Raw genomic sequence first — 22,882 nt, 5'->3', positions numbered from 1 at the left:
AGCTTGTGTATTGAGTCATTGTTTAAACAGCGCCATCTGCTGGTATATTATGATAGCTCAACCCCCCTCCATCAGCCTCCTCTCCCCCTCGCTGTCACAGTGGTTTAACCCGTTGCCAAGGTGCTCGAGCCAAGCTACTGCATTCAGCAGCAACAAAATACTTGGTAGGCCTCAGTGGTCACGATCACACTGGTGCTTCTTCGGTATTTGCTAGCCAATAGTCACCATTAAGTGTTTTACGATCGATCTTAAAGCACAAGGACAATCAGGTTTTATTTTACTTTTAGCAGTCGTCTGGAGGATTAGTAGCGTGACGCGTGCGCAACTAGCCCGTTAGCCAAAGTTAGCGGACGAACACTTAGGTCAGAAAACTTTTTGTTTTATTAAGCATTACACGAGAACGGAATTGTTTTTATTTTATAACCAAAGCAACATTAGTCTGGATGAAAAAGACAACATTTGATTGACGGATGTTGAGGGCGTGTTTGTTGCTGTGGACATTATGCAGAGCCATTTGTTGCCGTTCTTCATAATATATTAAAGGAGTTTGAACATATAGCATGTAGTTGTGTTCATCTTAATTCATGCGCACTTGAATAACTCGTAACACAGTTATCTAGTGTTGGGTGTGTTTTTATTCCAAAGTGATGGTTAAGTCGGAGGCTGCCATGGGCGCTTTGGCTGGCAAATATTGGAAACCACAATCTGAACTTTGTTCTCATAAACACTCTTGGCTAATTTGCAAGTGATGCACGGACCTCAGTTGTGCTGTAACTGGCCATGGAGCAAAGAGAGGTATGTGTCAATCATCTCTAAAACATAAAGCAAATAAAAATACTTCAAAATTAAGAACATGTAATGTGCCTGTAATAACAATGTGTGTTGTTCATGTTGAAAATAATGAAAACTCTTTTCCCTCTTTGTCTTCATTACGCGGTTGTAGTCATTTGAACTTTGTTAAAAATCTTTCATCATTTACGCACACTCATGTCATTCCAAACCTGCATGACTTTCTTTCTCATGTAAAACACAGAAGAAGATATTTTGAAGAATGTTGGCGGCAATTCCAAGTGACTTCAATTGTACGGACACAAAACCTCTGAAACATTTCTCAAACTATCTTCTTTTGTGTTTCACAGAAAAAGGAGTCATATACAGGGTGCACAAATGATGACATTATTATTATGTTTGGGTGAGCCGTCCCTTTAAAACATAATAAAAGAACTTAATAGCAAGATACATTCAACTTAAACACGTTTTCTCATACAATTCCTTACGCCAAGCAATTAGGCTAGACGCACTGTTGACGAGGTGATCGTGTGTTCAAGACGTTATCCGATAACAGCTCAGGCACTCGGAACACAAAATGTGACTGTATTGTTTCCTTCTAAGGAAAAGGAGCTGGAGGAGATCAGCCTCCGCTTGCGCAGGGACGGTCTGTCCCCCGAGGCTCCGTTGGAGGAGCGTGAGCGCCACCTGTGGCATCTGCTCCAGTCCAGTGAGAGCAGTTTGACCTCAGCCACAGAGGACCTGCAAACTTTACGCACACAGCAGGCCAGCGAGATGCGAGAGGTGAGCCAGCATATGGCAGGCGGGGCCGATACCTTGAAGAATAGCTAATGATGGGCATCATGTTATCAACATTGTAACATGATCACTGTGTTTCAAAACAAACTCATTATGTAGCTTTGCCTTTGTTGTGGTGTATGACTGCCTTATGGATTTTGTGAAAGGTGGAAAATTACGTGGAGCATATTCGAAGAATGCTGGAGGAGCGTGAATCTCTTACGGCGGAGTACGAGCGTGAGAACGAACAGCTTCGTGCTGAGCTCGCTCAGATGAAACACCAGCAGGGTGAGGGTGACTTTTTGGCTGAAATACAGCTCTTGTGTCCTGTATGTTTCCCAATGAGAATATACTTATCTAGGCGTGCTGGTATGTTTCAGACTCGCAGTGTAAGGAGGTGGTGGAGATGCTGGAGCAGGAGGGTCTGGCAGAGATCAGCCAGAGCAGCGCCAGTGAGCAGGTGGCTTATCTGCTGGTAGAGAGAGTTACGCTGCTGGAGAGACTGGAGGCTGCTGAGAGAAAGCTGGACACTCAGACACTCACCGGCAACCTCAGAGAGGTGCATCTGCAGGTAGAGCATGACGCTTGCGACACAGAGGTCATGGGTTTGATTCCCAGGGAGCACACATAACGAATAAATGTATACCTGGAATTAGGGTGGTCACAGTAGAATAGGATTGGATAAGAATCATGATAATAATAAACGCGATTATTGGCATTGTGGTAATACTGCACATAATAATATTGTATAAAAAATCACCTGCAGTATCTGGTTGAAGCAGCAGGTGGCAGTTTTGCAGACGTTTAACATTTTGCCGTAAGAGTCACAATGGTTGCAAACTCTCTCTCTCTCTCTCTCTCTCTCTCTCTCTCTCTCTCTCTCTCTCTCTCTCTCTCTCTCTCTCTCTCTCTCTCTCTCTCTCTCTCTCTCTCTCTCTCTCTCTCTCTCTCTCTCTCTCTCTCTCTCTCTCTCTCTCTCTCTCTCTCTCTCTCTCTCTCTATGCCCCCCGAGTGCGATTCATTGACAAAAAGAGAAAACACAAAATGAAAGATCAAGTTGAAAATTATGGATATCATGATAATGTCGTTAATATATATTCTTTTGGCTATGGTAATTATGTTGTGAAAATCTAATATTGTCAACTCTAGCTATTAGTCATCTTGAACGCATGCATGTAAAATCACGAATAATCGCTTCCAAATGTGATGTTTGTGTTTATTGCTGTACGCGTGTGGCATGTATATGTACTGTACATATAAATACACAAACATACATGTATATATTTAAGAAATGTGTGACCCAATCTGTGAAAACCCAGCTTAAAGCAACACTTTGTAGTTTTTCGACCATAAAATAATGTCTCTAAAATTATTTCAGTGGTAGAACAACTCTTAACTGGACAAATTCTTCTCCCGCTGCTACCTGAGCAGCCTCATAACCTCAAGTTCTATAGTGTCGCTTTAAGTCATTTTTGTTATTTACTGTTTTCTACATAAAATCATACTACATCATGTAAAGAACATTCTGAGACAGTATAACATTAATATCTTTAATATTGACTGAGTAAGGCCACGTCAAAGATTGAAATCATAGTGAAATAAATGCTTATAGTCAAACTTCGATGCTTGTTATCTCATAATTCGATTTTGGGACTTTAACCTGGTTTTAACAGACTGGGAGTAATATATAGTTATATTTATGCGTAATGTAAATTATATTTAAATATAAATGTTTACATATTTATGTAAATATCTGTTCTATATACATATATGTTTGTGCATTTACTGTATGTATACATATACATGCCACACACATATATATTATATGCACACAAACATTTATTCTGCAATCCATGAATCGATTTGACAGCACTAAAAATTAATATGAATATAAATAGTAAGCGTAAATATTAATATGATAGTAATCGGAAGTACAACTGGTAATAATGGATATCAATAACGGAAGTAAAACTGTTTTTGTGTGGGAACTTCTTATACAACAGAGGTGGCATACAGGTTTTATGGTAATTTTGATATCTCCCACTTATGGAAATCAGGAGGAGCTGGATCGTATCCGTCACACAATGGAAGAGGAACTAAGGCAAACCATGCAGCATGCGAAGGAAAATGTAAACAAGGTGAGGAGATCTTCCAGAAGATCTTCCAAAAGCTGCAATAAAGAACGTGTCGTCCTGACAGTGTCGCACTCAACTTTTTGTGTCCATCCGTGTGTTTTCTACATCATAGTTTGTGCTAATTCTGCGTTCCTCCTTAAATGGACAGGAATCATCAGTTCAAAGTCCTTGGAGGAAGTTCTTTGGTGTGCGCAAGGCTACACTTAGAGCACAGAACCTTGTTCCTGTATGTTCCCTTCATATCCGTACTCTCTCTTGGGCTGATGCGCAAATAAAGCATGACCTATAGAGAAATGTGAATCTGCAGAGAGTTTCTAGACTGGATGATCCGTTTGAAGCATATTATGACGTCTCTGTGTTCACCTCATGAAATAATGCATGTCTTGCATCATGGTTATTCAAATTGAAAATGGCTTTCACATGCTGAGTCTGGGATTAACTTATTAACAGCTCCACATTTGCTTAAGGGTGGTTACTAACCAGAGGGTCTTTGTCTTCTGAGAGTTCTGATGGTTGTAAGGAAACATATTAAACGTCTTGAACTTGTTTGACATTTGGCTTCACGTCTACGGCACTTGCATGTAAACCACTCATGGATCCTGACACACTTTCTACCAAGTCCAGATGGATTTAATTTCAACTGTTTTCTTGTAGACCCACAATGATGAGCTCAATAGAGAGCGCACAGAGCGTCAGAGGTTGGAGAGGGATCTGGAAGAGGCATCAAGTCGTCTTGCTATGGCACATAAAGAGATTCGCCACCTGACGGATGAGCTGGATGTGGCTCGTATGGTCCAGAATTTGTGTGGTAGGTTTTATTTTTATTTTTTGACTGTTGTTTCTTTAAAGGGGTCATATGACACGGCTAAAACGAATATTATTGTAATGCAATGTGTATACACGATTTAAGGTTTAAAAATGCTGTATTTTCCAAATACTGTGCATGTTTGTATCTCCTCTTTGCCCCGCCTCTCTGAAACGCACAGATTTTTTACAAAGCTCATCACTCTGAAAAGCGAGGTGTGCTATGATTGGCCAGTTAACCAGTGCGTAGTGATTGGTGGAATACTGCAAGCGTGTGACGGAAATGTAACGCCTCTTACCATATTTGGAACATCAGGTTCCAAAGCAATTGTACTGACAGGTGCGCCCACCTTACTTGCGTATACATTTGGGCGGTCTTAGTCAAATCATACCATGAACTGATGTAGATTTGTGGGGGTGTGGTTACACGAGGTGTTTCAGGCAGGTCTGGGTGAGGATTCACTTTTAGATAGAATGCATCTTTTGTTCCGACACTTACATTTTTGCAATTTTACGTGTCTAATACATGCATGGGCAACTTATAACACACCAAAGACACAGAAAAACACGTATTCGCGCCATATGACCCCTTGAATTAAATGTGACCCTGGGCCAAAAAAACAGTCATAAGGGTCAACTTTTTAAGATTAAAATTTATACATCATCAGAAAGCTGCATAAATAAGCTTTCCTTTGATGTATTGTTGTTAGGATAGGACAATATTTGCGCGAGATACAACTATTTGAAAATCTTGAATCTGAGTGTGCAAAAAAAATATTGAGAAAATCGCCTTTAAAGTTGTTCATCAGATGCGCTCTAGCAGGCCGTTGCTAAGAAGAAACGTTTGCCCTAACGCTCTCTATTGGCTTACCCCTGTAATGACGTTGTGGAGAGTAGATGAACCCGAAAGCTGAAATTCTAAACTTGAGTGGGTAATTCTCAAAGTGCGGGCAGCAGCGAGTGAAGTTTGGAGATGCGTTTCAGGCCATTTTTGATTGCGATTTTGCGGCAGCCACTCACAAAACTAGTTGTGCTATATTTGCGGTAAGACATTTACAAAATATCTTCACTTAAGATATTTACTTGAAATCCTAATAATGATTTTTGGCATAGAAGAAAAATCTATCATTTTGACCCATACAATGTGTTGTTGGCTATTGCTACAAATATACCCGTGCAACTAGTTTTTTGATCCAGGGTCACATGTTGGATTTAAAAAATTCATTACATGAGCTCTATTAACATCATATCCCCAGCACCAGACCTGCAGAAGACTGGAGAGGAAGTGGAGCAGTTAAAACAGGAAGTGGACAAGCTTAAACATTGTGGTGAGGTTACTTCTCATTGCATCAATATATCCTAGATTCCTACTCTTCACGTTTGTCTTTGCAAATAAAGTGTGCTCTGGTTCTAAACCCAAATGTTTGGCAGATATGGTGGAGCTGCAGAAAGCCAAGGAACGCAATGAAAGACTGGATGGGGAGATTCGAGTGTTGCGGGATAGAGTTCGCTCCTTGGACACAGAGAGGAAGACTCTTATTGAACTGGCAAGAATAAATATATTTCAGATGTGTATTTCCACCGTCAATGCAAGCGTAGAAAATATACAACTTTGCACAAATATAATAAGTTGTATATGTCACAGGTTGAACAATCCAAGATGCACTTGAATCAAGGGAATAATGTCAATCCAGATCCCTCTCCAGCTACTCGGGATGAGATACTTCATAAAAAGTAAAGCCTCACCCCACTTTATTTTTACAGCCACATATCATTTTAGGGCGTGCCATTGCTTTGTAAGGATGCTGATGGGACCGTGATGTGTTGGCAGGTGTCGGAGGGCGTCTGAAGATAAGGACAGCCGTCTGCGGGAGCTGGAGAGGAGGTTGCAGAAACAGCAGCGAGAGCACGAGGACCTGGTGGAGAGAAACGAGGAGTTGGAGGCTCTGCTGGGGGAGGCGCAGAATGCGGCAAAGGCCGAGCGAGAGCGACATGAGTGTGAGATGGAGGGCTTACAGAGAAAGGTGAGTTTGCGTTTGCTCGGTCTTTGTGATGTCACCCACACTGGGATGGATTCGATTGATTGAATGACAGCTTGAACATCAATGTGGGACCTGTATTTATCCTAGATTAAAAGTATAGAACACGACATGAATAAGAGGAACACTAAGAAACCTGAGAAGAACAGTGAAGATCAGGTTAAAGGATCTGGCTCAGAGGTAAAAGCAAAACAAATCTCGGACATGCCGTGACAAGATTCCATCCTGCCCGGTCAGGACATGTTGTAACACCATACTTCTGTGCACTCTCTGAGTGTGTAGTTACATGTCATTTTCATTGTTTGTTCATCTAATAGCTTAAAGAGAGCGTTCAAGAAAGACTTCAGTTTCTTGAAGGTCGGCTTGCTGAGGAGAAAGGTTGGAGGAAACAGCTTGAGGTGGACCTGTCCGTAGCTCAGTCTACTCTTAAAAAGGAGAAAGAGGTTATTGAAATCATTTTGCATTATGCAGATTTTTAGAAGATTTCTAATCAAATGATCTGTGACTTTGAACTGACGAGGCAAAATGCAAACATTGCTACATTACTTCTAAACAGGTCATGCAGAGAGACCATGAGGAGCTGAAGAGGTTGCGTGTGGAGGTTCAGAGACTGGAGGCAGAATGTCGACAGGGCAAGACACTTAACAAAAACCTCACGCAGATTAAAGGAGAAAAGGGAATCTTGGAAGACAAGGTAATGTATCATTTTATTGGAACTGTACAGTAGACTTTGTGTTCGTGTTTGTGTGAATAAATCTTACTGGCAAATTTCCTCACTGAAGTCATGTTTGTCACTCTGCAGGTGGCCCAGTTGGAGCGCGCTCAGACGCGACTTCAAGACAACCTGACACTTCAGACAGAGAACAGTCGGACCGAAGAGGACCTGAGAGAGAGCAGGGCGCAGGTGGCAGAGCTGAAGTCAATGGTGGAAAAGCTGAGAACAGAATTGACCCGATTGGAGAAGGAACACAACAGACTAAGGTAAGGCACTTTTCATTTTTTTATCAGAATAATGCTTTTTAATGTTTGGTTTACCTGACTCTTCCACCATCTCTCTGACACTAACATTTGACCTTTTTTATGCTACTGTACCTTTAAGATTTTTATATGTAGATGGGTTCTCTTATGTGAAATAAGTAGCACAGCTTATTGACAGTCTGTGGGTTTCCAGACCCCATAAATAGTTGTCATACTTTAGTCTATAGAGAAAAGCACATAATGAGATGCGCTGTGTGTGTGTTAGGGACGAGCTGATGGAGAAGCGTGGTCATGTGATGCAGCTACAGAAGGAGCTCAGTGAGAAAGCCCAGGACAGGCTTCAGACCGATGGAGAGAGGGAGAGACTCCTTCTGGAGCTCCAGCATGTTAAACAGCAGCTCCAGCAGATAGCCAGACCTTCACAAGAGCACACGACCAACCTTATACCCATCGCAGAGAATGAGGGGCTGTGTCAGGTGAGACGATATCAATTCTCCAATACTTGCCTGACGTGGTGACTTGTATGTGGAGTGCTCAGGCTGTTAGCTGAAGTTAAATTGTTTTGTGTCATTTTGCTGTTCCTCTAGCTGGCCTGTGTGAAGTCAGAGATGAGTAAACTCAACTCCACGCTGGAGGAGGAGAGACAGCTGGCCGGCCAACACCTGCTGGCCCTGCAGGCCCAGATCAGTGAAGCTCAGGCCCGGGCTAAGGTCAGATCTGCTCACCAACATCCATACAAACACTTAAAGGGGTCATATGGCGCGAATACGTGTTTTTCTGTGTCTTTGGTGTGTTATAAGTTGCCTATGCATGTATTAGACACGTAAAATTGCAAAAATGAAAGTGTCGGAACAAAAGATGCATTCTATCTAAAAGCGAATGCTCACCCAGACCTGCCTGAAACGCCTCGTGTAACCACACCCCCACAAATCTACATCAGTTCGTGGTATGATTTGACTAAGACCGCCCAAATGTATACGCAAGTAAGGTGGGCGTACCTGTCAGTACAATTGCTTTGGAACCTGATGTTCCAAATATGGTAAGAGGCGTTACATTTCCGTCACACGCTTGCAGTATTCGACCAATCACTACACACTGGTTAACTGGCCAATCATAGCACACCTCGCTTTTCAGAGCCATGAGCTTTGTAAAAAATCTTCGCGTTTCAGAGAGGCGAGAGGAGATACAAACATGCACGGTATGTGGAAAATACAGTGTTTTTGAACCTTAAATCGTGTATACACATTGCATTACATCTAAAACAAACGATAATATTCGTTTTAGCCGTGTCATATGACCCCTTTAAAGGTGTCATGAACTGGCCCTTTTTATTGTTTTATACTGTTGTCTGAGGTCTACTTGTGACGTTCACGTGGTTTTTACATTCAAAAACATCAAAATCAATAAGTAATAGGCTGTTTTCTACCCGGGTTTTGAGGCCAGCTCTACAAACGCTCCGTGTTAATAGGCGTGCCTGCATTGAAGACTTGGAAGGAAATGCCCACTGCTATGATTGGATAGCAGTTTGCGTAGTAAACTTAGTTGGAGCCTTCTGTGAATTTGGTTAGACACGTAACGTTAGGTTACACATTATCAGGACATATCAAGCGATCTCTGACGCAGTGACGCATCGTACATATATTTTTACTCGCATAAAATTGCTGCGCCATTCCTGTCGGATCCAATATTGACGGCACAGCACTGCTTTTTAATCTAGTCTCTCTGCGAATCCAGCGTCGACCTGGGCCTTGTTCACAAAGGAATCCACGGTGAAATGAAGCGAACAAACGCTCAAAGTTTTACCCACGTGAGCTGGAACGTCTTTAAAAAAATAATCCTAATGTCGTAATCCGAAGGAAGGTTATGCTGCGACTATGTTCTTCCACAACCAGGCACTGCACACTATTTTGCGATCTTTAATGGCATGTTTATTGCTTGCTCGCTCTATCTGGTTCCGCGCCACTTGTGTCACTTCAGTTCTGTCATGCGCTAACCAGTGGGCGGGGCTAGAGAAGTAGTCATTGATATTCTTCTGTGGAGGCGGTGTTCAATAGGTGCATTCCAGGACCTGGCGTTCGCTGGGCCTGGTGTCAGTAACAGTTGTCCTTTCAGTAGCAAGGGCGTTTTCAATTCTGACACTTACAGGATGTTCGCTTGAATACGATTAACTCTTATATAACAAAAGCTCGGGTTAAAATTGATGTCTTAATTCATGACACCTTTAATACATGCACAAAATACATGCACTAAACGTTGTTATAACGCTCCCATAACGTATATCTAATGTTAAATGTTTGTTTTATTATTTTCTTCAACGTGACTATTAATGTGAACATGATGTGGTCGTCGCAGGCTCAAGACTCGCTCCTGCAGCAGAAAGGAGAGGAGAACAAACAGCTAAAACAAGACTTGCAAAGAATCCAGCACCTGTTCACCTCTGCTGAACGAGAGCTACGCTACGAGAGAGAGAAAAATCTAGATCTTAAGAGACACAATGCACTGCTGGAGCAAGAGAAGCTCAAGGTAGAACTCACACGGGATGTTTTGCTTTTTTAAATGCTTTAAAATGGTTGTTTCTAGGTTTAAATGGGCTTTCAAATCCCAGATTTTGAGTGTCCTTTAAAGTAGGTAAATGATGTAAACTCGTGTCTCCTGTGTTCTTTAGCTATGTGCAGAGCTGAAGCAGGCCCAGGCCAAAGCGTCCCAGCTGGAAGGAAGTACATTAGAGCAGCTGGCAGAGCTGGAGAAACTGCAGCAGAGGGCCAGAGATCTGGAGCTGGAGATGGCCAGAAGCTCTCAGAGCAGACAGACTAACAGCAGCTTAATGGAGGAGCTGAATGCAGAGCGGGCACGCGTGATCGCTGCCGACAAGAAGGTTCGTTCACAGCGGGAACATAGATATGTTTGTGCAAGCGTGGCTCATCAGTTCATAGTTCTGTGAACTCTTCTGCAGGTTGTAGATCTGCAGCAGCAGCTGAAGAACACCCTGCACCAGCTGCGTCTGGAGGAGGCCCGAGCAGGAGAGACCAGCCAACTGGAAAGAGACACCAGAGATATGTCTGATAACCTTTCTGCCCTCAGAGCCAGAATGCAAGAGGAACAGCTGCAGAGGTCAGCTCACATCACCAGTTGAAGTATAGTGACATCACGCCCAACGTCATAATGACTTTACGGTTTCCCTGCTGCTTGTGTTCTCGAACAGGAAATTGCTTGAGCAGAAAGATGAGGAACTCCAGCAGCAGGTGCGTTCGTTGCGGGTGAAGGAGGCGAATCTGACGCGTGCCAACTCTGAACTGTCTCATCGCGTACATGAGCTGGAGACTCGGCTGCAGGTGCTGGAGAGTGAACTCGACACGTCCAGAGATGAGGTTTGTAGTGTAATATATCAAAAGTAAAATGTTATAATTGTAATGTATTGTTTGAAAACCCATTGAGCAAACGCTTTAGATTTTAAAGCACGAACTAAAAGCAACATTATGCTGTCTTTCAAAAAACTTTATTGTACTGCATCACTGTATGTAGTGCAGTCCCAGAATGCATTTGGAGCAGGGTTAATATGATAGCCAACAACAGTGTGTCAGTGAAGCTTCTGTCATGACCTATTCCCCATGTGTTCCGCAGCATAAACTCAGTCAGAGGAGCTGCCATAGGCTTGAAGAGCAACTTCTCTCCTCTCAGCACGAGTCTGAGAGACTGCAAGAGGAACTCAAACTGGTCGTCCAGCAACTTGACATTAACATCAGGTAAATAAATAAATTCACTCTACTGTTGAGCTGATGAGTAGGGAATGTAGGGAATAAACATTTGGAAAAGAAATAAGCATTTGGAAAATAAAGGTTATGATGTAAAAGGAAGAATTATTTAATGTTTTGTGCAATTTCTAGGTGATTAGGTCAGAGATTGCGTAAAAAGGACACAAGATGCTCTTTTGTATAATGTCAGATTAACTAGACTTTTATGTGTACTATTTGGCAGGAGACACATTGAGAAACAGTCCCAGCATAAAACCAAGTTACGCAGCGCTAAACAGATCTTCATGAAGACAGTAACGCAACATGAACACAGGATCCAGCAGCTGGAGAATGATCTGGCTCTAGCAACAAGCCTCTCAGAGAAGGTGAGATCTTATTTTTGAGCTTCAGAACTTAAAGGGACAATTCACCCAAAATATTTACTCAATTCAAACCCATACAACTTTGCTTATTTTTACAGTAAACACAAAAGAGACTTTTTTAGAGAACACTGGTCACTCTTTTCTATCCAATTACAAATATTTGACTCGAGCTTTTAAGCATTAAAGGAGCAATGTGGAGATCTTAGCGACGTCTAGCGGTCGGGTTTGCAAATTGAAACCAACGGCTCACTCCACCCCTCCCTTTCGAAGCACTACGGTGGCTGACACAGGACAAAGATGTCATCACATTTATGTTTCCTTGCTGAAGGAGATAATGTATTTACTATCGCGATGCGATTCACGATACGATTTATTCGCGATGTATTTTTACAAAATGAGTTGAGACATCTGCCCTTTTATTATTTCTCAAATGCTGCACATTTCTTTGTAAAATAAAAATATCTTTAACGTCAAATAACAAAACTAAACTGCAATTTTAAAACGTATTCCAAATCAAATCAAAGTCTCTTTAATATAAACAAACTTAAGACTTTGTCTGTGCTTTTCTTGGATTTTTTACATTTAAGAAATATCAGCATATTCACATTTTCCAAGTTTGCCATAAACACAGCAGACCCTGCTGTTCAAAACATGTATTGCGATTCATTTTACATCTCAACCGACTTGAATGGTCACATATTATAATCGATTTTCAACCGGCTCACAGTGAATTGTTACATCCCTAGTATTTACGAAACATGCTCTGTAGAGCAGTTTGTCCGTTTAGGGCTACTGTAGAAACAACATGGTGAATTCCATGCATGGGGAATTCTAAGGTAATAAAAACATAACGCTTCATTATGTGAGGTCTCTATAAACCTCAGAACACACAGTTATGTATATTATATTGCATTTCTGTGAATTGATCCTATTAAAAAGTACACACTGGTCCTTTAATACAGGTTTAAAATAGCACATTAAATACATCATTTTATTTAAATTGCAATACTGTGCATAGCCTTCACATTTATTTCACCTCCAGTGTGTGTGTTACACTATGAACAGGAGAAGGACTGGATTAGGACCGTGACGGAAGAAAATGACCAGCTTCTCCTGGAGAGACGAGAACTTCTGCAGCGTATAAGTGAGGCAGAAGAGATGGGAAACAATGGACTGAGAACAGCCACTACCATCCAGCAGAGGTAAACATCTCATGCACTTCTCAGCACCCGACGAGCAAGCACAGAAGATTTCTAACCCTCTTATCCTTCTGTTCTCTGAAGGGTTAAATTCCTGGAGATGGAGAATAAACAGCTGCAAGATAAAACACTAACACTGGCCAATCACATAGGAATTTTAGACCGTGCTTTGAGAAAGCTTCAGTCTGTGTGTACTGCTGAGGTACTGATTTATGTGGCAATTTTATTCTGATTTATGGAAATATTCTTAATGATTTAGCTTGCAATGGTGAGTGTTGTGTGCAAATCTGTTTTAGGAGGTGAAGAAAATGTTTCCTTCTGGAGCCGATGGTCTGTTGCGGACGTCCTCTCCAAGGTATGATCTCATCATTTTTAGTATACCAGCTTACACAGTGTTTAAAAGCACCAGCCCAGTTTGAACACTGACACATTAATGTCTTACATTGCAATATCTTACTGTAGTCCAATACATGGGCTCTGTGACTCGTGGGGAATATTAGATGCCATTCGCAAAGTGGGCGAGCCTGGAGTGAAGAGCCTGGAGATCTCACCTGTGCCCATCTCGCAATCCACTGAGGTGGGTTACCTAAACGTGACCTCGCCTGTGGCTCCCAACCCCAGATCAGAGCAGGGAGAGCGTCTCAGTGCCACCAGTGATGAGACCTAAGAGACTTACAGTGTCTGACAGTTTGAAAAGGTAAATCTGAAAAGGTTTCAAAACTGTAATATACTAGTTTGTATGACTTGGGTTGAAATCAGTTGCTTTGCCATTGTGGCCCCACCATGTATTGATGCATGTATTATTACACAGTGATGGTAAAACCATGGTACTTTGTCTTTGGTACTTCATCGAAGTGGAATGCCTGAGATTTTATATCAAATCTAGAAAAGGATGTTTGGCCATTGCCAGCGGCAAGGAAAGTGATTTCCTGTGGCACATCTATGATGCCATAGTTTTTGTACAGATTTACTTTCAAATGGGACAACTAAAGTGAAGCACTTAAAGCACTATTAACCTGTTTAGATGGCACTATCTGCAAGTGTTTACAACTGAAATGCACTATTGCCTTTGGATAAGCACAAGTATTTGAAATGAAGAGTGTTTATGTCTTATTGAGATCTGGTAGAAATGCCAGCAGGTTACAAATGTTACAGATCAATGAAGTTAAAAACCTTGTGTTTGTGAATACTGAGATGGCCATAATTAAATAGTTTGATATGTTTAGTTCACTGTGTAAAGACAAAAGCTTCAATTGTTTTCTATTTAGCAGCAGTTTCTCAAAATGTTTTTTGAGGTACTTTGGTGTGACAAGTTCACGTTTGCTATAGTTAATGTGTTACTTTTGCTTAGGTGTAGTGTATGCCATGCGTATGATAATGAGTTATTAAACTAGCCAGTCTGTGGGTTTTGTTTGGCTACTGATCAAAGCAGACACACAGCTTGTCTTGTCATCATAAAACCGGTAGCATTATCAGCCCTATGGTATTTTGAGGAAGGTGAATATGAATCCTTCTATAAGGAGTTTTTATATCGTTTTTTTAGATTTTGTAGTCTTCAGAGACTGAATTGACCTGTGATCTGGGAGCAAAATAATCTTAAGGAGAAATATTGTAATACCACTCTGAACTGTGGCATAAGGATGAAATTCCTGCAGTTGTGCCTGTACATTATTGTGTCCTGCTGCTATATAATATTAGGATGCAACGTTCATAAAATCTGCATATAGGGCTAATGTGAGCAAAAGACATTACTGTACATGGTACACTTTGAAAGAGCATGTATTTTCTTAATAAACTGTTACATTTTCATTGTGTCTTTTTTTAATAGTCATAAATAAATGTAACAATACTACCTTAAAATGCTCCAGAGACAACCCTCAAATGTTTTTGTATTCTCAGCGTTAACACTATCGCCAATACATGATTACTTAATATACTCCGTCAATAAAAACAGTCTCAGGTATAACAGTCTGAATTTAATAAACAAGATAGAGATACAAAGTGTTCTTGACATTGATATTTTCTTAGTTTATCTATCAGTCTTGTCTGTGGGTAAAAAACAAAATCTTTATATGGAACCACAATGCAAGACAAAGGAAAATGTGAATTATTTCAGGACATATATAACAATGTCATTTGTAATACACGTTAACAGTTAATAATAATAATAATAATAATGAATGATTACTGTGTTCCATGTGGAAAAAAGGCTTAAGTAAACTGAATACTGAAAAACACTGACATGGAGAAAAAGAAACCAGTCTTTCAAATGAAGGCGTACATGTAAAAAATGAGGATGTCTAGAAAAACAATGATCAGTACTTACAGAAAAAAAACAAATATTAATAAGCTGAAATACTAAACGGATACAAAAATGAACAATATACAGTATCTAAACCTTGCAGTTTTCACTATTCATGAATAGAATACAGGGTATATTTTATAGTAAATGTACACATTTTACTGATTTGGGGAACGTTTAAGGCTGAATAAGCCAGGATTATTCTGTAATCTATTTCTGGCAATGAGGTTTTCTAGTCCTCATAAAAGCACCAAGAAGGAGATTCTTATCACACTGCTGTCACCTAAAATTGTGATACTATTGGTCACATTCCCAAATGCTTATTTTTAAAATCCTGATTGATTAAACAAAACCATTATGGTGTAACAAATCGCCAATATATATATAAAAGCATTTCAAAGCAACAACTTGGTCCTTTGCAAAAACAAGAAAAAAGCTTTAGGCAGTTTTCCACAAATAAATGAAAGAAGCTTAACAAATGACTGGTATGCATGAATACAAAATTAATGTTCTACAGTTGCAGTGTTGTGGCCTGTCGATGTCACACAAGGACAGTAGGTACATGATCACGTATGATCAAATTTGGCAAGAATAATTCAATAGACCATATGCTGCTTCCATTCAGTGAAAAATGCTAAACTGCTGTATTATTTTTATAAGCATGTGTGCTGATATAAAAAAAGATATCTGTTGAACATGTAAGAGTTATTAGTTTTGGATGAGCTCTGAACTCGACTACATTCAATTCTGATTGTAAAATACAATAATTAGACTTCACTTGACTTTAATTTAAATACAACATTACTGATTTTTAAGTGTAAAAGATTTCTAATTTGACAAAGGCGATTCACCCACGAATTAGACCACTGCTATTAGATTATGGGGTACAGATTGGGTCATAATCTAAAAAGTAATGATCATGTCTCAAGGTGCTTCTGCGTCGTGTTAGTGGCGGAATAGAGGTAATCAGCACTTGATGTTGTGAGGTCACATGTTACGTGTGGTTCAGTTTATGACACTGATTCCGTGTCACACTTTTGCTGTAACATCATGACAAACACCCATTTAATGGACATCATCATGATGCACTTATGCCATTATATTATATTTAATAATAAAAACAATGACAAAAGGACACTTTTTTTCTCAAAATATGATTGGATGGGGAGGAATAATCTAGAAGATTCCCATGGCATTGCACAAAAATCTCGACACATAAAAATGAAACGAACTAAAGTAAAACATCTATGATGCAAAAAACACCACTAATTCTTTTAGAGAGTGCCGTGTCTTACTGACGCTCTTTTATCAAAGCAAAACATCCTCAGAATTTCTCAAATTGGAGTCTGCTTTGCCAATATAAAAATAAAGGGGCAATGACCGTGCTTGTCAAATCATTACGCAGGTTCGGCTTTAAAATCCTATAACTGATGCCACATTACAGCAAACATTCATTTTCATTATTCAGTCATGACCTAATATCCATTATAAAGGATAGAAAAGAAACTTACAATGGAAGCCCATCCACTGTAAAATAAAATAATATGTTAAAGAAAATGTGAGGTGGAGGCGAATAAACAGCCGTCTCGCTTTCTAGAACAAAGTCGGAGCTCTCACAGCTGCCCAAAGCGAGAAAGTTGCTCCCATTTTGAAAAACGCTCCCAAAAACCGCAAAGTTGAAAAGTGCTTCAAGAGTATCTTTGGAAATCTCCCTTACACACATTTAAAATAAAAGGATAAAACTCGGAAACTATTTGTTTTGGAAAAGTCCGTTTCTGCCATGAACAGTTCAATCCAGACGTTGCTGTGACTGATAATAACATCAAACAGTTAGAGGGGCAGTTACAACAGAAGACTCAATGTCTCCTCTTGAGGTCTAGGGTGCTGTGCACCAACTTAACATGGCCTTCTTTTTTCTCGAAGGAAGACCGGCGCGTGAATGAAATACCACTTAATGGAAGAAAAAAGCGAGCAAGGAAGTGCAGGGAAGCTCAGATGAGTGAGATGCGGATGGGGATGCCAGGAGATTCTGTTCTCTGTGGGGAATGATGAGTTACAAGATGCTCCACCACTGTATGTTTAGACATGTGCTTCATAAGGTACGTCTCCTAAAAACAGAACACGGCGTTATATGAACGCATGATAAAAACAACAAGACAATAGTTGAAGTTCTGATATAACAGTACTCACAGAGGTGTATGCACGGCCGCACATGCTGCAGCAGTAAGATTTTGCATTTTTGACAGCGTGTGCTGAGAGATGGATCTGTAAGGAGGCGGAGTCTGTGTAGGCCCGGTAGCAGTTCGGACATTTGTATGGCTTGTCTTTGTTGTGTTGTCTCTGGTGAGACTAAACGGAGAACAAATAATATAGACCGTTTCATCGGACGTGCGCGTGCGCCTGACCCCCAGTTAACTTCCGGTTTGTGTTTGGTTAATGTGTCTAATAATACAACTACTTATATTTTATTTAATTCATGTTAATATTCATTTGTATTATTCTTTTGCTGTATAATAATTGTATTAAATATTTGTTGAATTTCGTTGCATGTTCATTTTATTAAATAAAAATTTGTTGAATCGGTCCTGTAGTTCGGTCGCATTAAAAAAAACGTATGCTACACTGACATCTAGCGGTTGAGCTTGGTATCGGAGTCTAAATTCAAAACATTGGAGAGACAATTTTAGCTAAGTAACGGTTCTTCTCGGTTTCTTTTGATTGTTGTCAGAAATAATCTACAGGGACTCTATTGTTCGTGAATGTGTACCGGACGTTCAGTTGGGGTCACAAAAGTGCGCATGCGCAGTAACGTTTGTTTATGTTGTGAGGATGAAACCGTCTATTAGAGACACAAAACCAAACAACCTGGAATTCAAAATGAAGTTTTATGAAGTGCTCACCTGTAGGTTTGAGAGTTGTGTGAATGCCTTTTCACATCCAGGTTGGGCACATTTATACGGTCTGTCACCAGTATGAATCCTTAAAAATAAATACATCATCACTACAAATCTGCAACAGCTCTAGTTTTCAGATGTGTAGATCACTTCAGATCTGTTTACCTGGTGTGTTGTTGGAGGTGTGATAACTGGCGGAAGGAGTTCTCACAGTAAGAGCAGTGATAAGGCTTAATGCCTAAGTGAATGCGTAAGTGCTGTGCGAGGTACGAGGCGTTGGCGAAAGACTTGGAACAGTGAGGGCACTTATGGGGTTTGGCCTCCGTGTGGGACTTGGAATGAATCTGCATCTCTGACTTGTTGAAGAAAGTGAGCGGACAAACTTTACACCTGCATGACACGTAAAACAGAATTACATTGACCCTCACTCCACCTTCTGCTGATGATGAGATTCATTCAATAAAACGAATTTAAACCTGTATGTTTTTCCTTCTTTAGCAATGGTGACTGCCTGGTCGGGACCTGAGGCCAGAAGCGGGTAAGGTAACACCAGCAGGGGCCCCGTGTTGTTTTCTGCTTTAATCTTCTTGCGACCCCGTGGAGCTTTGGGCTGTGGTCCCAACATCCCCACCAGGCTTCCGCTTTTAACATGCTCCATTCCAGGAGCGCAGGCCAGGCCGGCGATAGTGTTTAGGGATAGTGCTCCGCCCAAGCGGTTCTGACTGCTTGATGTCAGGGTGGTGGGCGTTATGGCCTCGGAGGTGTTGTGGCTCTCTGTGCGGGATGACAAAGTAAGACCTGTATAGAAAAGCAAAAGAAGAAGGTTATTACAGTTTGTCTACAGCACGCTAAAAAACATATTTGTGTTTATATGTGTTTGTCCACCTGAGCGATGGTGTACTCGGGTGGCTTGATCCACTGCTTGACGCATGTGCCAGTCTTCCCATAATCCCTTCGTCTTTACGTTTGACTTGTCATCAATGTTCAGATCTAAATTTATACAGTAAAAACAGTCAGTGAATGCATACATAATACTTCTATAAACACTATTATGTGAACGTGATATCAATACCTAAAACAGTGCTAGATGCTGGGCGGGCGTGCAGGGCGATGTCAGGCTGAGAGGAATTGTGCGCCTGAAGACCCGGCACCTGCTGCAGCTTGGGGATAGACATCACATGTTGCCCCCCGTCTGAATTTGTTGAAGCCACCAAGAGGGTCTGCTGAGAGGGTACAGTGGTGGGTGGAAAATGCTGAGGTCTTATCTTCTCTGCCATCAGCTGCTCTTTGATCTTGTCGATCAGAATCAGGTTGTCCAACTGTAAAAGTCAAGGGTTACATTTGAAAGGGCATCATGTCATGACACTGTACCAGGCAGAACATGGGGGAAAATTTGGAGGGGAACTTTCGATATGCACTTTGGTAAACCGCACTGGTAGGTACAATATAAACCTGCAAACATGCCTGTGACATACTTTCTGTCACGACAAACAAGAAACATAGAAGAATCATCTCTGGTTACTATGATTTTATGTTTCATTATGAAATGTATAACTATTTGCATCTAGGAACTATTACAATTATATTTTTCCTCTCTAAAGAAGACTAGTAAAGGTCTGGGATTTATTTTTAATTTTGCTACTTCAAACAAAATACTCACTTGACCAGGCATAGAGGGAGGAGGTGGCCAGAAATATGGATTATTGAATCGAGGCTCTGCCATTTTTCTAATAAAAACAGAATAAGTGTCAAATAGTACAGCATGTAGTATATCTAACATCAACAACATGAGTACATACATTAGTTCTAACCAAAATAATTAATTTTTATGTAAACAAACATGTACAGTACTGTGCAAGTCACGTTCGTATTTTATACAAATAGCGGTCTTAAAATCATTTTTTGGGTGAAAATACTAACTAGGGCTGAAACAATTCCTCGAGTAATTCGAATACAAGAAAATCATCGAGGCAATTTTTGTTGCCTGGAAGCCTCGTTTAATCCATTTAACTACAGTACACACGGAGCGCTGCGTTTCCCCACGGACCGTTATTACTGACGCACAGCTCGCTAAACTCTATTCATGTTACAGGGCTCTCAAGTTTCACGCATTCACCGTGAGACACACTCATTTTAGTCTGTTCAGACGTATTTCTCATGCTGATAAATAAGTGATAGCTTATTGAAATGGTGAACTGCTATTTTGCTTAGTTTTAGTCTATTTTGCGAGTGAAACTTGTTTTCCGGCTGCATTGAGTCCATAAAACTAGATGCGCACTAGTGGACACCGAATCCTGTTATTTACACGCCATCTGTCTGTTCTGCGTGTCTGAGTGAATGAACTGCACAGTTTAACGTGCTACACGTGTGATGCTCATGAATTTGTCTGCGTCTGTGCTTTATGAGGACACGAACTTCATCTCCAGAGTTGCTCTGAGAGTTTATTTCAGAACATTTGAGTGAAGCTAAGCGGCGTAGGGTACGCACAGGGTACGCGGCTCTGCGTAGGCTACGCCGTAGGTTACGGCGTAGGTCCTACGCAGAACCATAAACTGACCTTAACACATTAAAAAAATAAGCGTCTTCCAACGACCTGCCAAAATAAAAGCCCGTTAACTCGGTATTTTTATGTGGACAAACATATTACTATTTAATAGTAAAAAAAGTAACTAAAACTAATTTAGATAAACTAAATGCATAATGCATAAGCTGAAGTTAGTTGTTTACCTTTGAAATTATTCTTTCTATTTTTATTAATATTTCTTATTTATACATTTGTATTAGGCCTATATTGCATTTTGAATGTAATATGGCAATGGAATGTACTAAATGGCTTTAGTTTTCACAGATATTAATGTATGCAATTTCAGCAATAAATGTGTTAAATGACTCAACCTCAAGTTGTTCCAAACCTGAATACGTTTCTTTGTTCTGTTCAACACAAAGAAAATATTTTGAAGAATGTAAGAAACTGAGAATTCTGGGGCACAATTTACTACTTAAAATGGTTGTCAAAGGTACTCCAGAACTGTTTGTTTTCCTTCTTCAAAATAGTTTCTTTTCGTATTCAACAGTAAAAAAATACAAAAAATCTTTCTACTGTGGTAGTCAATGGTGCCCCAGAACTGTCAGTCAGTTGCTAACATTATTCTAAATATCTTCTTTGTGTTCAACCAAACAAAGACATTTATACAGGTTTGGAACAACTTGAGGGTGAGTCATTCATGACAGAATTTTACTTTTTTTGGTGAACTGTCCCTTTAAATACTGTGAAAAGTTGTTTTTTCATGACAGTGGCTATTAACAAGTTAAACAGTTTTACTGTAACTGAAGTAGCAAAAACTGCAGTTGGTATATTTTGCTAAAACTAGACATAGATATTATGAATCTTTGCCTACCAACAAATGTTTCGAGGTAAAAGGTAAAGAAGTCAAGAATCTTAATATTTTACTAGAGTCAAACTTAAAAGTTGTGGTAACGTTAAATGTCTATAAGTTATTTTGAGTTGAAATCACAACACCAAATAAATTGACAATTTTTTTGCATTTCTCAAAACTTTCTAACGTTAGCGTTACATTTAACCATAAGCAATTGTTTTATAAGTTAACCACACGCGAGATCTAACATAAACTAAAAAATACTTTAGCTCATTTAGAGGAAAACAGCAACTGAGAAACTTTCTAATTTCCCTCTTCTGCAGCCGCACAGTCAGTATTGCTCTCTGACTAACACCAATGCCGATTCCTGCAGTTTAAGCAAAAACATTTCAGACAAAAGAAAAAACAAAAATGGCAGCCTGTTATATTTTCATAAGGGCGCCATATTCTGCAGACCCCAAAATTCACACTCGGTCGGTTTTTTATCAGATCGTAAACGATCGTATAACGAGATGTTTGTGGTTATGTGTGTGTGTGTTTGTTTATGAAGGCTAGCACCTTTGAATTGCCCGGCCCCCCTTTGAAAAAAAGGACACTTCCGACAATCATGCCGTGCAAAACGTCTTACAAGCGGCGATCGTCTGTGTGATTTCACAACATCCACTATTCCGACTGCTTTATAACAGCTCTCTAACCAACATACACGTAGATGGATGCACAATGCATTCACGAAATGAAATGTATACGCTTATATTCCGCTGTTCGCAACCTGTGGTGATCAAAGGCGACAAATTGCCGCCCGTCAGACAGTCACTTGTTGTATCATGCAGAATGTACATGATAACTCGGCGTGGGCAAAAGAAAAAAAAGACGACTTGTGGGCACAAACCTTTTGTAGCGGTCGCAGTGTGGTTTTCTTTGCAGGAGATGCTTTAATAGAGCAGAAAAGAGGCTGGATGTTCTCTATGCGCCTCCAGATAGCACAGCTTCCGGGTCAGCCTGTTCACTTCTGGGTACTGTACACCAAAATCTCTCGTTTTAGCAGAGATCTCGGGCTGGTTATGCGTGGTGCTTTGCTTTGAGATTTTCTTGATTGGTGGGGTTTCTCCATTTCTATTCCTTGTGCACTTAGCTCGTGCTCCTTTTGTCACATTTACATACGCAGACATTTGGGAACTTTCTCTTGTAAAAAGTTACAGTGGTATCTTAAATTACATTACAATAAGTACAATTCTTACTGTAAATCCATCTTTTAAACAGTGAAGTACTCTAATATTTTATTTGTAACGTGTTTTTTTTTTTTTTAGATTTTTTAATTCTAAAAAATATTTTTTAATTCCAATTACTACCGTACTTCACAGTAATATGTGATTTTCTTTTAAGGTTAGATTTTAGATTCATTGTAACAAATCAAACAAATAATCTATTTGGTAACACTCTATTTTACGGTGCCTTTGTTACACATGTTACATGT

General features: G+C 40.2%; 2 protein-coding genes across 6 annotated transcripts; one reads left to right on the top strand and one right to left on the bottom strand.

The window, feature by feature from the left end:
• Window positions 1–109: 109 nt before the first annotated feature.
• Window positions 110–17,160, top strand: ccdc30 (coiled-coil domain containing 30). Of its 5 annotated transcripts, none has more exons than XM_057363226.1 (29): window positions 110–164; window positions 646–795; window positions 1,393–1,572; window positions 1,734–1,854; window positions 1,947–2,137; window positions 3,624–3,704; window positions 3,850–3,927; window positions 4,356–4,509; window positions 5,762–5,833; window positions 5,937–6,052; window positions 6,151–6,239; window positions 6,337–6,529; window positions 6,635–6,724; window positions 6,862–6,987; window positions 7,101–7,238; window positions 7,347–7,525; window positions 7,788–7,998; window positions 8,110–8,232; window positions 9,875–10,045; window positions 10,188–10,397; window positions 10,476–10,633; window positions 10,725–10,890; window positions 11,144–11,265; window positions 11,498–11,639; window positions 12,702–12,838; window positions 12,920–13,037; window positions 13,132–13,190; window positions 13,298–13,532; window positions 17,061–17,160. In XM_057363226.1, the coding sequence occupies exons 2-28, from the start codon at window positions 781–783 to the stop codon at window positions 13,500–13,502; spliced, it is 3,645 nt and encodes a 1,214-aa protein (XP_057219209.1). In that variant the 5' UTR covers window positions 110–164; window positions 646–780; the 3' UTR covers window positions 13,503–13,532; window positions 17,061–17,160. The 5 variants fall into 5 exon arrangements, with proteins under 5 accessions (XP_057219209.1, XP_057219208.1, XP_057219207.1 ...); XM_057363225.1 differs by having other exon boundaries at window positions 130–362; XM_057363224.1 differs by having other exon boundaries at window positions 130–795.
• On the bottom strand, window positions 17,129–22,703 carry znf362b (zinc finger protein 362b). The gene is made up of 9 exons (XM_057363233.1): window positions 22,298–22,703; window positions 19,692–19,758; window positions 19,104–19,350; window positions 18,917–19,021; window positions 18,508–18,829; window positions 18,197–18,421; window positions 18,038–18,116; window positions 17,328–17,486; window positions 17,129–17,245 (listed from the first exon to the last, which is right to left on the bottom strand). The coding sequence occupies exons 2-9, from the start codon at window positions 19,752–19,754 to the stop codon at window positions 17,129–17,131; spliced, it is 1,317 nt and encodes a 438-aa protein (XP_057219216.1). The 5' UTR covers window positions 19,755–19,758; window positions 22,298–22,703.
• Between the last annotated feature and the right edge of the window lie 179 nt (window positions 22,704–22,882).

Source organism: Triplophysa rosa, linkage group LG21 (assembly GCF_024868665.1).
Source record: "Triplophysa rosa linkage group LG21, Trosa_1v2, whole genome shotgun sequence".
NCBI lineage: Eukaryota > Metazoa > Chordata > Actinopteri > Cypriniformes > Nemacheilidae > Triplophysa > Triplophysa rosa.
Note: the sequence above shows the minus strand (reverse complement) of the source record. Positions and strands in the feature narration are given on the sequence as shown.